At 49.2% G+C, this 14843-nt stretch overlaps 1 protein-coding gene across 6 annotated transcripts in view; it reads right to left on the minus strand.

Moving 5' to 3' along the window:
- Positions 1-14843, minus strand: part of LOC137424664 (uncharacterized) — a 140223-nt gene that overhangs the window by 80308 nt on the left and 45072 nt on the right. For 3 of the 6 annotated variants that reach the window (XM_068112360.2, XM_068112358.2, XM_068112361.2), the window contains exons 2-4: positions 14659-14733; positions 14471-14520; positions 1566-1619 (exon numbers count right to left, since the gene is read on the minus strand). In XM_068112360.2, coding sequence (XP_067968461.2) covers positions 1566-1619; positions 14471-14520; positions 14659-14733 — 179 coding nt within the window. The remainder of the gene's footprint in view (positions 1-1565; positions 1620-14470; positions 14521-14658; positions 14734-14843) is intronic. The other 3 variants (XM_068112359.2, XM_078775726.1, XM_078775727.1) reach the window with 1 other exon arrangement.

The following is a 14843-nucleotide window of genomic DNA, read 5'->3' on the forward strand; positions in this document are numbered from 1 at the left end:
CTCTGCTCACCAAACTCTCCTCCTATGGTATCCATGGAAATCTCCATGCATGGCTTGCAGACTTCCTCTCTGGTCGTAGTCAACGTGTGGCCCTGAATGGATTTCTCTCATCTCCCCTTCCCGTTCAGGCTGGAGTTCCCCAAGGCAGTGTGCTGGGCCCTGTGCTTTTTCTGGTCTTTATCAATGATCTCTCTGACTCTCTGGAAAATCCTCTGTATCTCTTTGCTGATGACTCCACTCTCTGCCGCTCCATTCCTCTTCCCTCAGATCGGCAGTCTGCAGCCTCCTCACTCTCTGAAGACCTGGACAAAATCACAGACTGGTCAAACATGTGGAACATGTCTTTCAATCCTGACAAATCTCACACTCTTACTATGTCTCTCCGAAAAGATTGACTGGACAACCCTCCCATCTACTTTCTCAACAATCCTCTCCAAGAAGTTCTGTCGCTCAAGCTTTTGGGTCTCACCATCTGCCATGATCTTTCTTGGGAAAACCACATTTCCAAGCTGGCCTCCAAAGCCAGTCGTCGACTGGGCATCATCCGTCGTGCGAAGTCCTTCCTAGGCACACCTGAGCTCCTCACCACATACAAGGCTTTCATCCGCAGCTCAATGGAATACTGTTCTCCCCTATGGGCTGGTGCTCCTGCCTCACACCTGGCTCGGCTTCACGCTGTTGAATCCAAAGCTTTCAGAATCATTGGAATCTCCCACGATGAAGCTATCTCTGAGGGCCTTTCACTCACTCACCGCAGGCAGGTAGGTGGTCTTTCTGTCTTCTACCGACTCCTCTCCGGCCTTGCTCCCCCAGCTCTCTCTGTGCTCTGTCCCCCAAATATTCCTACAGGTCGCACAAGATCTGCCAGCCACCCTCTGATGGTTAAACTGCCGAAATCTCGGCTCTCTGCTCACCTTCACTCTTTCATTCCTCTTTTCTCCCGCCTCTGGAACAAACTCCCACACTCACTTCAATCACACTCCTCCCTCCAGGTCTTCAAAACAGCTGTTCACCACCATCTCTTATCTTCCCCCATCCAAAACCTTGATCTTTTCTACCCCCACTAATTCACCCCAGATCCACCTTGTTTGAAATTCCAACTTCTTTCCTGGAAGTCTTGGCAGTGTCCATATGTTTTATACCTCTCCCACCCCCCCCCCCCCCCCCTTCCCATGCCTCCCCGCCAAAGCCCTCTCCCTCCCACAGTTCTCTCGATGTCTCCATGTCTCTCGGTCCCTGCTCTCAAATGTTGTGTTTGTGTCCTTCCCCCTCTCTCCCCATCTTGTCTACCGCTCCCGATGTTATTTGTTTTGTGTGTCTGTTTGTCTTTCTGTGTGATTAATGTTCGCTCTTTCACGAGCCTCGATCTTGTATACAAAAAAAATAAATAAATAAATAAATAAATAAATAAAAAAAATAAATAAAATAATAATAATAATAATATCAAATCGATATATCAACATCAATATATACTGAATCTCAACCGTCCTCCACCAAAAACACTATTTTACCATAAATGACTAATTTAAATTATAATAGAATCAAACTGTGTTTGGCCAACTCACCTGGAGAATCTGATGTTGTGCTTTTATGGATTTGTATCTGCTGAATCCATTTTGCTGTACAAGCGAACCATGTACAGTATATATACACACATACACACACAACGTGCTCATGAGGGATCGGATCGTGCGTGAGATCACAAATTAAGTCAGACTTTCATTTTTCGAGATAATAAATGTTAGTCACTTGATGATCTATTATCCCCCAATCTTTCTATTCCCAGTACTTAAAAAGGATGCACAGAATGAGTGGTGATGTAAACATAGAAAATATACAAGAGAGTTGTTTCTGATCTCGGGAAAGTAGAACTGCCAAAAAGAGAAAAGGAGAGGATTGAATCCATGGTTCAATGCAGAAAAGAAAGTGAATGGGGCTCAATGGTAAAGTTGAAAGTATTTTTTTTGTTATTACTCTGTTGTTTCCAATGAAGTGCTATTCGATACAAAAGCAGCTGTATAAATATTCTATACAAAATTGTGGTTCTATATTTCATATCCTATATAAAAGCAGCTTTCATATTCTATACCAAATACCAAGGTATACAATACCAAAGTGAGAGGTTAGGTTGTTGGGACGAGACCAGGAGTTGGTGCAGCGGGAGCTGGGGCTGTTGCGCCGAGACATACGGGTGTTGGGCCGAGACATAGGCGTGTTGGGCCGAGACATAGGCGTGTTGGGCCGAGACATAGGCGTGTTGGGCCGAGACATAGGCGTGTTGGGCCGAGACATAGGCGTGTTGGGCCGAGACATAGCCGTGTTGGGCCGAGACAGAGGGGTGTTGGGCCGAGACGTAGGGGTGTTGGGCCGAGACGTAGGGGTGTTGGGCCGAGACGTAGGGGTGTTGGGCCGAGACGTAGGGGTGTTGGGCCGAGACGTAGGGGTGTTGGGCCGAGACGTAGGGGTGTTGGGCCGAGACGTAGGGGTGTTGGGCCGAGACGTAGGGGTGTTGGGCCGAGACGTAGGGGTGTTGGGCCGAGACGTGGGGGTGTTGGGCCGAGACGTGGGGGTGTTGGGCCGAGACGTGGGGGTGTTGGGCCGAGACGTGGGGGTGTTGGGCCGAGACGTGGGGGTGTTGGGCCGAGACGTGGGGGTGTTGGGCCGAGACGTGGGGGTGTTGGGCCGAGACGTGGGGGTGTTGGGCCGAGACGTGGGGGTGTTGGGCCGAGACGTGGGGGTGTTGGGCCGAGACGTGGGGGTGTTGGGCCGAGACGTGGGGGTGTTGGGCCGAGACGTGGGGGTGTTGGGCCGAGACGTGGGGGTGTTGGGCCGAGACGTGGGGGTGTTGGGCCGAGACGTGGGGGTGTTGGGCCGAGACGTGGGGGTGTTGGGCCGAGACGTGGGGGTGTTGGGCCGAGACGTGGGGGTGTTGGGCCGAGACGTGGGGGTGTTGGGCCGAGACGTGGGGGTGTTGGGCCGAGACGTGGGGGTGTTGGGCCGAGACGTGGGGGTGTTGGGCCGAGACGTGGGGGTGTTGGGCCGAGACGTGGGGGTGTTGGGCCGAGACGTGGGGGTGTCGGGCCGAGACGTGGGGGTGTCGGGCCCAGACCCGGGGGTGTCGGGCCCAGACCCGGGGGTGTCGGGCCCAGACCCGAGGGTGTCGGGCCCAGACCCGGGGGTGTCGGGCCCAGACACGGGGATGTCGGGCCCAGACACGGGGATGTCGGGCCGAGACCCGGGGATGTCGGGCCGAGACACGGGGATGTCGGGCCGAGACACGGGGATGTCGGGCCGAGACACGGGGATGTCGGGCCGAGACCCGGGGATGTCGGGCCGAGACCCGGGGATGTCGGGCCGAGACCCGGGGATGTCGGGCCGAGACCCGGGGATGTCGGGCCGAGACACGGGGATGTCGGGCCGAGACACGGGGATGTCGGGCCGAGACCCGGGGATGTCGGGCCGAGACCCGGGGATGTCGGGCCGAGACCCGGGGATGTCGGGCCGAGACCCGGGGATGTCGGGCCGAGACCCGGGGATGTCGGGCCGAGACCCGGGGATGTCGGGCCGAGACCCGGGGATGTCGGGCCGAGACCCGGGGATGTCGGGCCGAGACCCGGGGATGTCGGGCCGAGACCCGGGGATGTCGGGCCGAGACCCGGGGATGTCGGGCCGAGACCCGGGGATGTCGGGCCGAGACCCGGGGATGTCGGGCCGAGACCCGGGGATGTCGGGCCGAGACCCGGGGATGTTGGGCCTGACCCGGGGATGTTGGGCCGAGACCCGGGACTGGTGGGCCGAGACCCGGGGATGTTGGGCCGAGACCCGGGACTGTTGAAACTAGGGTTCGGGTTCGGATAGCAAGATCTGTGGTTGTTAAAAAAAGATTTGCAGACTTAATTTTTCGGTTGCCGGGTCCGTCCTCTTCACTCATCTCTTTTCTTTTGTTAGTTGTCGGTGCTTTTATTCCTTTTCTGTTTCATCTCCACCTTCCTTTTCCTCTTTTTTCATTCCATTCAGCTTGTGTGTGGCCTGTTCACCCCCCCCCCCCCCCCATTTGTCCTTCTCCCCTCCCCTTGATCTCACTCACGTATACTCTACTATTGGTGATTCCCCCTTTCCATTCTCCTACATCTCTTCCACGAGCCTCGATAATGTATACAAAAAAAAACATGCCGATTTTGGATGAAGTACATTTTCAATGTTTTGTTGGCTAAGCCAACAGGTAATCCTAAATAGATCAGCTAATTCAAAGCTTTTTCTATTCATTTAACCCTTTCAGTACGGATGACGTCCAGTGCCGCAACCCGCGAAAAAGTTTTGTGTACGGATGACGTTACTACACGTCATCGACTATCTATATTATAATAAAAACCACCTTTAGAGGCCATTTTTCCCCGCAAAGCGGGGGTTGGCCTTTTTCCGGGACCGTGGTTGTTGTTGTTTTTTGGTCCCCTTTTTGAAGCAATGTTTTATGGCCGGATGCCCTTCCTGCCGCCAACCCTTTTTGTCGCCTTTTACGACAAACAGGGAATTACCAGTGAACTGGTACTCAATTAGCCGACCTCGGAAGGATGACAGGCTGAGTCAACCCCCCTGGCGTTAATTCAGCGATCGACCGGGATTCGAACCCAGGATCCTAGGATCCTAAGCCGGCACCCTAGCCGCTAGCCCAACACCAGGGCTATCTATATTATAATAGCTGTAGGTGATTCTGTTGGACGTCTGTCCGGGGGTGTGGCTTAGTCCGTTTGCAGAGTAGCTCCACCCATTCTTGGAGAGGCTTCATGTAAACAAATATCCACCATTTTATTAACTCGAATAGCTTTGAGGCCTGTTTAGTTAGGCCCGTGCTGTCTTTCTCTCTCACACAGGTTTATTTCAATTCTAATTCGATATATCATTTCATTTTTAACAGTCGCTAACATAGTGTTAGACTCAGTTGAAAAAAAACTGGAAGAGAATCCCAAGAAAGTTTCTGTTTATAGAACGAAATGATTTCTCAAAGGCCTGTAAACTAAACGCCCATTTTATCGAATTCACCATCTGATTTAATTTTTATCGATGGTTTTAGACTCGGTGTCAGAAATAATTGAGAACATTCACGCACGCACGGGAAATTGCCGAGATATATTTATAAAAATCGTGCCATGATGATACACAAAAATACACCGCCTAAAATAACAGTTGGGGAAAATGTCGACATATATTTAAAATTCGCTTTTTCTTTTCGTTAGGATATATTACTTTTACGTTTTATGAGAGTCGGCACAAAAACGACATATATATCTTCGTTCTTTCTTATTTCATTCAACATTATTATCCGCAATTAAAATATGTTTCAGGAAATTACCGAGAGATATGTCTTCGTTTTGTTTTATTAGTTATGTGCGCATACACTTTAAATAGCTTTGGCAATAGGGGTTGGCGAGGAGTGTGAGGGGTTGTAGGAGTGTGAGGAGGTATTGGAGGGGAGTGCGAGGAGGCATTGGAGAGGAGTGCGAGGAGGTATTGGAGAGGAATGCGAGGAGGTATTGGAGAGGAGTGCGAGAAGGTATTGGAGAGGAGTGCGAGGAGGTATTGGAGAGGAGTGCGAGGAGGTATTGGAGAGGAGTGTGAGGACATATTGGAGAGGAGTGCGAGGAGGTATTGGAGAGGAGTGCGAGAAGGTATTGGAGAGGAGTGCGAGGAGGTATTGGAGAGGAGTGCGAGGAGGTATTGGAGAGGAGTGTGAGGAGGGGTTGGAGAGGAGTGTGAGGGGTTGGTGAGGGGTGTGAGGGGTTGTAGAGGAGTGTGAGGGGTTGTAGAGGAGTGTGAGCGGTTGTAGAGGAGTGTGAGGGATTGGAGAGGAGTGTGATGGATTGGAGAGGAGTATGAGGGATTGGAGAGGAGTGTGATGGATTGGAGAGGAGTGTGATGGATTGGAGAGGAGTATGAGGGATTGGAGAGGAGTGTGATGGATTGGAGAGGAGTGTGAGGGATTGGAGAGGAGTGTGAGGGATTGGAGAGGAGTGTGAGGGATTGGAGAGGAGTGTGATGGATTGGAGAGGAGTGTGAGGGATTGGAGAGGAGTGTGAGGGATTGGAGAGGAGTGTGCGGGATTGGAGAGGAGTGTGCGGGATTGGAGAGGAGTGTGCGGGATTGGAGAGGAGTGTGCGGGATTGGAGTGGAGTGCGAGGGATTGGAGCGGAGTGTGAGGGATTGGACCGGAGTGTGAGGGATTGGAAAAGAGTGTGAGAGATTGGAGAGGAGTGTGAGGAGGTGTTGGAGAGGAGCGAGGTTTGGAGAGTGAGGAGTGATGGAGAGGCAAGTGAGGAGCGATTGGAGAGGAGAGTGAGGCACGATTGGAGGGGAGTATGAGGAATTGAAGAGGAGTGTGAGGGATTTGAGAGGAGTGTGAGGGATTGGAGCGGAGTGTGAGGGATTGGAAAAGAGTGTGAGAGATTGGAGAGGAGTGTGAGGAGGTGTTGGAGAGGAGCAAGGTTTGGAGAGTGAGGAGTGATGGAGAGGCAAGTGAGGAGCGATTGGAGAGGAGAGTGAGGCACGATTGGAGGGGAGTATGAGGAATTGAAGAGGAGTGTGAGGGATTTGAGAGGAGTGTGAGGGATTGGAGAGGAGTGTGAGGGATTGGAGAGGAGTGTGAGGGATTGGAGAGGAGTGTGAATGGTTGGAGAGGTGTGTGAGGGGTTGGAGAGGAGTGTGAGGGGTTGGAGAGGAGTGTGAGGGGTTGGCGAGGAGTGTGAGAGGTTGGCGAGGAGTTTGAGGGATTGGAGATGAGTGAGGGATTTGAGAGGACTGCGAGGGATTGGAGAGGAGTGTGAGGGATTGGAGCGGAGTGCGAGGGATTGGAGCGGAGTGTGAGGGATTGGAGCGGAGTGTGAGGGATTGGAGCGGAGTGTGAGGGATTGGAGCGGAGTGTGAGGGATTGGAGAGGAGTGTGAGGAGGTGTTGGAGAGGAGCGAGGTTTGGAGAGTGAGGAGCGATTGGAGAGGAGAGTGAGGCACGATTGGAGGGGAGTATGAGGAATTGAAGAGGAGTGTGAGGGATTTGAGAGGAGTGTGGGGGATTGGAGAGGAGTGTGAGGGATTGGAGAGGAGTGTGAGGGATTGGAGAGGTGTGTGAGGGGTTGGAGAGGAGTGTGAGGGGTTGGAGAGGAGTGTGAGGGGTTGGAGAGGAGTGTGAGGGGTTGGCGAGGAGTGTGAGAGGTTGGCGAGGAGTGTGAGGCGTTGGAGAGGAGTGCGAGGAGGTATTGGAGAGGAGTGTGAAGAGGTTTTGGAGAGGAGTGCGAGGAGGTATTGGAGAGGAGTGTGAGGAGGTATTGGAGAGGAGTGTGAGGAGGTATTGGAGAGGAGTGTGAGGAGGTATTGGAGAGGAGTGTGAGGAGGTATTGGAGAGGAGTGTGAGGAGGAGTGGTATTGGAGAGGAGTGTGAGGAGGAGTGGTATTGGAGAGGCGTGAGGGTGGAGAGGAGTGAGGGGTCACATATTATGTGAAATAAATAAGTTGTGTTCATTACACCATTTTAACCATTTTGTAAAATTTAATGTGCAGCATCTAAATCAAGATGTCCAAATGTCACACACCATACCCGTGGGATTCCCACGGGTGACCCCACTAGTCCTACTATAATTCACCAAATGTCCGTCCTTCTGCTCGAAGGTACAGTAAAAACTGCTGATATTTTGGCCTGGGTGACTTGGTCTCGACTAGATGCTAGGCCGCACCTCATTTTGTCCAATAAAGTGGTTTTAAAATATTTTTTGATGGTTCTTATGCTTATCATTAGATGCATAACGTTCGTAGCGAGGTGTGGATATATGGATTGACATCGGATGGTCTGAGATTCGGGATTTAGGAGCTTCGAAGTTTTTTCATTAGGAATATATGCGATTTGTTTTGGGGGGCCCTTAGAGCTAACGGAGGCTCGGATTTTAATTCTGATTCCGGATTTCGCAGTCGCTAGTACGTCTTAACACTCGACAGAAACTGGCCCCGCAAAATTTCCAGGATTTTCGGTAAAATTACTTCAGGGTAAATTTACATAGGAAAACCCCATGCTAAATTTTCGTTGCCGAAGGACTTTATTTTTTGCGAAATTCATCCTGACTTCGCCTCTAGGAGGATACAGGGGTATCTGTGGCTAACGGGAACCATTATTTGGCGAAATTCGGACTGGTATTGACCGAGTTATTCAAAATATTAACTTATATCAAATAAATCTTTTGAGGTGAAAGCGCGATGACGTCACCACGTCACGCGGCACGAATGCGCACCTGTATCGTTGGAGGTATTGACTTATATAGGGTTGGTTTTCTAAGGCTTATATCAAAATATTAACTTATATCAAATGGGTCTTTTGAGGTGAAAGTGTGATGACGTCACCACGTCACGCGGCACGAATGCGCGCCTGTGTCGTTGGAGGTACTGACTTCTATAGGGTTGGTTTTCTAAGGCTTATATCAGAATATTAACTTATATCAAATGTCTTTTAAGATGAAAGCGCGATGACGTCACCACGTCACGCGGCACGAATGATTCCATTGTGCACGCTTTCGTTTTATTTCCAAATTAAAATCTGTTTTCACTTTTGCCGTAAAAATGACATCAGTGCAGCGAGTGTGGTATCTTATTTGGTGAAATTCGGTCGATTTGAAGTGGTGAAAATAAAATGCCATCACCCTGCCATCACCCTCCCATCACCCTTTATTGGACCATTTGACTTCTATAGGGTTGGTTTTCTAAGGCTTATATCAAAATATCAATTTATATCAAATAAATCTTTTAAGGTGAAAGCGCGATGACGTCACCACGTCACGCGGCACGAATGCGGCACGTCACCACGTCACAATACCACGTCACGCGGCACGTCACCATGTCACACTGCCTGTGTCGTTGGAGGTATTGACTTATATAGGGTTAGTTTTCTAAGGCTGTAGGCCGCACCTCATTTTGTCGAATAAAGTGGTATTCGGGTGGTTCCGGTGTTTGGGACCGCAGGGACGGAAAGTGCGGGTACGGGGTGCTTGGCACTCCCCAGCCGGCCCGCTCTGAAGGTTCGGATCGGGACACCAGGATTCATTCCGGTCGCCCGGTCGGCCCGGAGGTGGGGGTGCGGGGCCTGTCACGGAACGTCAAAACAAACGGCCTGCCGGGGCCGCCCAAAAGTCGGGCGTGAGGGGCGCGTCCACTAATGGAACGCCTCTCGCTTCCCAGATCGAGGGCCACGTGGTCAGGAGAACCTCGTCCCTTCTGGTTGCCCTGCCGTCCCACCGGGAGCGCTGACAGGGTGTACTTCAAACTAAGCTTAAGTGTCAAGTGTTAAGTTCCTCCTTGCCCTCGCAAGGGAAAGGCTAGGGTCAAGCTCTTCCAAATTTCCAAACACTAGAAATCGGACGTCTCAAATTAATTAACTAATTTGTTAATACATCTCAGTCGCCCGCGACCTCTCTAGCGCGGGCGTCGAACCAGTTCATTTCCGGTGCGACCGGGCCGAGTATCGGCCCGGCCGTGGCCGAAGCCGTTGATTCCGCCGTAGCACACTAACGCGTAGGCTCGCGCGCCCCTGGTCCGCCGGGGCTCCGCGGGTGTCCTACCGTGCCTGGCGCCGCTATTCTCTCGACTTCCGGGAGTAGGTGCCGGTGCCCGGGGACGGACCTCGCTGTCTAAACATGGTAGCGCTAGGCCAGTGGGACCGCCGGGACCCACGTGCACTCACACGTTGATATGCGCGTGGGCGGCAGTATCAGACCGGGGTGCCCAAATGCGCCACGCGCCCAAACGCTCCCCGGCTAAAGTTCATCCTGATGCGCCCACGTTGTGCGGACAAACCCCACCGAGTCGAGGGCCACGCGGTCAGGAGAACCTCGTCCCTTCTGGTCACACTGTGCCTATCGGTCGGCCTCGAAGACCAAAAAAGTGACTATGTCACCCTAAAAAGGCAAAGATATCGACCCAGGCAAAGATATTTTGGGTGGGTAATCCTGGGACCCCTGGGAGTAAAATAGACTATTTAGTTTTCCCAATTTCAGCTTTGGTCTCCAGCATTCTCAGGTTTGGACTCCCACATAACATTCGCGTTCGCATAACGTTCGTTCGTTGTTCGCATTGTGACGATGTTGTCTTCCCAGGTGCGCGCACAAACGGCTGCACCGATCGCTGCATAGCTGCATGGATCGAACTCGGACAACAACAATCTTACATACTTACAATCCCACGAACCTTGAACCTTGAACGAATCCTTGAACTTACAATCCCACGAGATATGCGGAAAGGCCGACCCAAAACCAATATAAACATCATTAAACATCATTCGTATATAAACATCATTAAACGTAAATAATGACCTTGGCCAAAGTTCAAACGACATTTAAACTCAACATGAGAGAATTCCACATAGCTATTTGGGCGGTGAATACGCTAACAGATCGCTGTCTCCATCGATGTTGCCAAGTCCATAACAGTTATCGGCTCAAAATCCTGTTAACTGTTGATTTGGAAGTTTTTACAATGAAGGAAACATTAACAATGTTGTTAAAAGTTTATTTCGTGATTAATTGGACTTATGTTGTTTGGAATTAAAAAAGAGATATCGAGTTCAAGTGAATGACGACTGTCGTGATGGTTTCTACTTTCTGAACGTGAACTTCGCGGATCACCATATGCAGATTCACCACGGTCCCAAGATCGATGTTTCTATACGTGAACGTATCCGTTTGTCTGCGAACGGGTACGTGTTTCATTCATGGAAGTCCTTCACGAACTTGCTGTCCATGTCTGATGTGCGACTGAAGGTGCTACAGGAATGTGGAATTTATTGGTTTCATGCTTTAGCATTCCCCGTATCTGCATTGCCTGTTTGCTTCTGGCCTCCCACCCGTGCGGAGCATCCACACACACGGCACGTGCATGGCACACACGTAACATTCATACACGTGATTGTGTGGAAGTGTGGAATGTGGGACATTTGGTGAATTATAGTAAGATACTGTTTAGATTTTGATGATTTGCGTGTGATATGATTTAACGGATGTTTATATGAATCGTTTAAAATAAAAAAAGCCTTCAATTTCTGATATTTTACCTTTTCATTTCGGCTTCCCAATTGAAGCCCCGCCCATAGGGCGGGTACCGTTGCTTGTACCTATAAATAGATCGTCAGTACGTGGTTGCATTCCCGTACCAAAATGCCAAATTAATCCCGTACCGGGGGTATTTTTATTTTAAAAAAATCCCGTACTCAGAGGGTTAAACAGGAGTATTTGGTGAAATAATTCCAAGTGCAAAAAGTATTTTCGCGGTGAATGAAAATAAAAGTGCACAACGGATCTGCTTTGGCCAGGCCAATGCGGCCAGGCCTATTTTTGTACTGTCAACGCTTGTTGCTTCCAAGTGCATGTGAAACGTTGCAGACCGTTAGCAGTCCATATATTTAAATATTGTGTTTGGCTGATAGCCTAGATGCACAGAAAATGTAATTGTTTTTCACATGCTCAATAAAAAGTTGAAACGCACCTCGTTTAGTTGACTGTGCTCTTTGAGATTCTGGTTTATTACCTCCGCCACCTAAGGTGGATGGAGGTTATGTTTTCACCCCTGTCTGTCTGTCTGTTTGTTTGTCTGTGAAAAAGATATCTCAAAAAGTTGTGGACGGATTCGGACTAAATTCGGCAGAGAGGAAGTGTATGTAACAAGGACGAAATGATTAGATTTTGGTGAAGATGCGGATTCGGATCTGGCTAGTAGAATTTTTAAAGTGATTCTTCACCATTGGGAAATATGGCCAAAAATGATACATAGCAGGATATCTCAAAAAGTTATGGACGGATTTGGACAAAACTTGGTGGAGAGTTTGGGTGTGTCTCACGGAAGAATTGGTTAAATTTTGGTGAAGATCTGAATATGGATTCGAATACGAGAATTATTTAATTTTTAAGTGATTCTTCACCATTGAGAGATTGGGTGAAAAGCGATATATAACATGATATTTCAAAAACGTTACGGACGAGTAATGAATAAACTTGGTGGATGAGTTGGTTAGGTGACGAGAACAAGCCGATTCGATTTTGGTTCAGGTCCAAATCCAGATCCGGCCTATCAGTGGGATACAAAACAAACTGTTCAGCCTGGCGGAGGTATGCGCTCTACCGAGTGTCGTTCTAATTCCCTCTGTGGCCACAACACTCACTCTTCCTTGCTTCCAACATCTACAGGACTAGCGCTGATAAATCTGTGCTTTCAAACATATTACAAAGATTGGCATGTCATTTTGGCAAATAGATGATTGTTCACAGGTGCACACACTTGAGTGGTAATAAGCACAGATCCTTTGCACATACTTCAATGGAAATGAAAAACCAAACCATGGAGTGGTGCCAAACACCAACAGCACATGGACCAATTTAATAACAACTAATACTACAACTAATACCGCTAAGCCTGGTGTTGGCTTAGCGGTTAGGGTGCCGGCTTGGGATCCTCGGATCCTGGGTTCGAATCCCGGTCGATCGCTGAATTAACGCCAGGGGGGTTGACGCAGCCTGTCATCCTTCCGAGGTCGGCAAATTGAGTACCAGCTTGCTGGGATGAATGATCCCGGTGTGTACCCCGGTTTAGAATAGGTACACCATATCCCTGCGCATCGAAGAGCGTGACCAAGGGTTGGCGTCAGGAAGGGCATCCGGCCATAAAAACATTGCCTCAAACAGGGAACCATGATTGTCATGGGGCCCGCAAGGCTAACCCCCGCTCTAGCGGGGAAAATGGCCTTAAAACGATTATTCATTCATATTCATAATACAATAAGGTAAAATAAATCATATAAAAACGAAGACACCTCTCTCTCCAGTCACAAGCACAGATGGGCTGCGGGACACAACCGGGCGACTTATCTCTGGTGGCAGCGGGGGATAGGAGGAGCAGGCGATGAGATGGGCAAGACGATGGGAAGGTGGGAACAGGATGATGAAGAGGTGATGCGGAGAAGAACAGGACCATCAACAGGCAATGAGGGAGGATGAGAACAGCACCAGGGCCAAAGCAGGCAAGAAGCACAACCTCCTTAAAGCTCTCCTTCTTAGCAAGACCCATCACCTCAGAACACCACAGTTCTCAGCAAAAATGCGAGCTCCTCAGCACACTGTTAATTCTCCTTACTCAATCGAGAGCTCCTCTGCACCCTGTTCCCGCTCCTCCTGGCTCCTCTCTCTTCTCAGATCTCTCGCAATCCCTGACTGCCCTTATCAGCTCCTCCCTCTTCTAAGATCTAACGCAAATCCTCTTGCGACTTTTTGACAGCTCCCCCCTGGTCTCCAATGACAACCCACCGCCTCTCCAGGCATTGGGCTCCACCCCTTCCGAGGGACGATCATAGCTCCGCACCCCGCTCCCCCTTCTCCCCGACCCTCCACTCTCTTGCCTGGCAGAATCCCATAGCTTTCTGCTTCGTTCGTTTGGGCTGGTGTGAACTTTGTTCTACAGAGATGTAACCCCCCAACCCCTCCCCATAAACGTAACAATACTTTACTTTGATTTAATTAGAAGGCAGCAGGCGGCGATTTACGGCATCTATTTCTGCTCGAACCGGAACCTGCTCCGAACATTATAAATATAAAAAATTTGGCGTTAAATATGGTTCTGTATTTCTTTTAATCATTGTTTAGGTTACATAACATGCAATCGCATATTGAAAAAGTATGATTATCAGGGAATTAGCTGAAAGGCACGATATTCCATCATGTTAATAAGAAATGTTAACTGGCCAGGCCACAAAAACTAGGGGTTTTTTAAGAGCAGAAATACACTGCGATTGCCTGACCGGGCTTCTACATACCACTAGCTTCTGCTCCCAGACATCCCCTCCCTCCCCCCTCCTCCACCTCTACCTCTACCACCACCCCCAGCCATTAGTGATTTTTCGAATTATCTTCCACTTCAAAAATAATAAACCCCTGCTTTATACAATTTGGTTGCTTGGTCATTACCTGCAAGGAGTGAGCTTGTGCTGAAAAATTGATAGTGTAAAAGTTAAGCCAAGACAGGCGTCGGAATAAAACCAAATAGGTGATGCTGGGATCTGTTCAGTTTTAATATGCAAAATATAATTAACTTGAAATGCAAGTTTGCGGTTCTGTTCAAGCGTATGGTTCATTTAACTCAGTGACCACAACACTCTGGAAAAAATAACACCACGGAGCTATCCTGGTGTTATAAACAACAAAAACAGATCGTTTGCAAAATAGTCTTACAATGCAGGAATTGCAATGAAAAATAAATATTGTTCCTGGGTGTAGTTCTACACACGGGGTTGGCAGATATGTTGCAACATGTGCTTCGTGTAAAAAAAGCATGACGAAGAAGAACTGTATCCATGACAAGGGCTTAAAGCTGGTACTCAAACCCACAATCAAATCCTCCTGATGTCACAAAACTATGAGTTTTCAATACGAGCTAAAATCCATTCTGAAATGGCAGCTCACCTTCTCTTTATTCAGGCTTTCCTGTGTGTCCAACTTGTAAACGAGAAAGTCTGTGAATAGGAAAGAAGGAGACTTGTAATTGCATTTCAAAAGCAGGCGGCAAGAAACAATGAGAGCAGAATAAGAGTCGTACACCAACCACATCCTTAAAGGATCCCAAATCCCGATCATCGTATAATTGGAATTACCTTCCTTGGTCTTTTTGTGGTCTGTCCGTTCCTTCTGCAGAGACTTCTCCAGCCTGGATCGGTGCTCATAAACAACTACAAAGAAGCATATGGAAGGGTGGAAGAAGTTTACGAAGGAAGATAATGATGCATGACCTTTTAGGAATTCAACTCAAATATCAACGAGAACGGCACTCAGTAGAGAG

The sequence above is a fragment of the Myxine glutinosa genome, chromosome 4 (genome assembly GCF_964187855.1).
Source record: "Myxine glutinosa chromosome 4, kmMyxGlut1.1, whole genome shotgun sequence".
NCBI lineage: Eukaryota > Metazoa > Chordata > Myxini > Myxiniformes > Myxinidae > Myxine > Myxine glutinosa.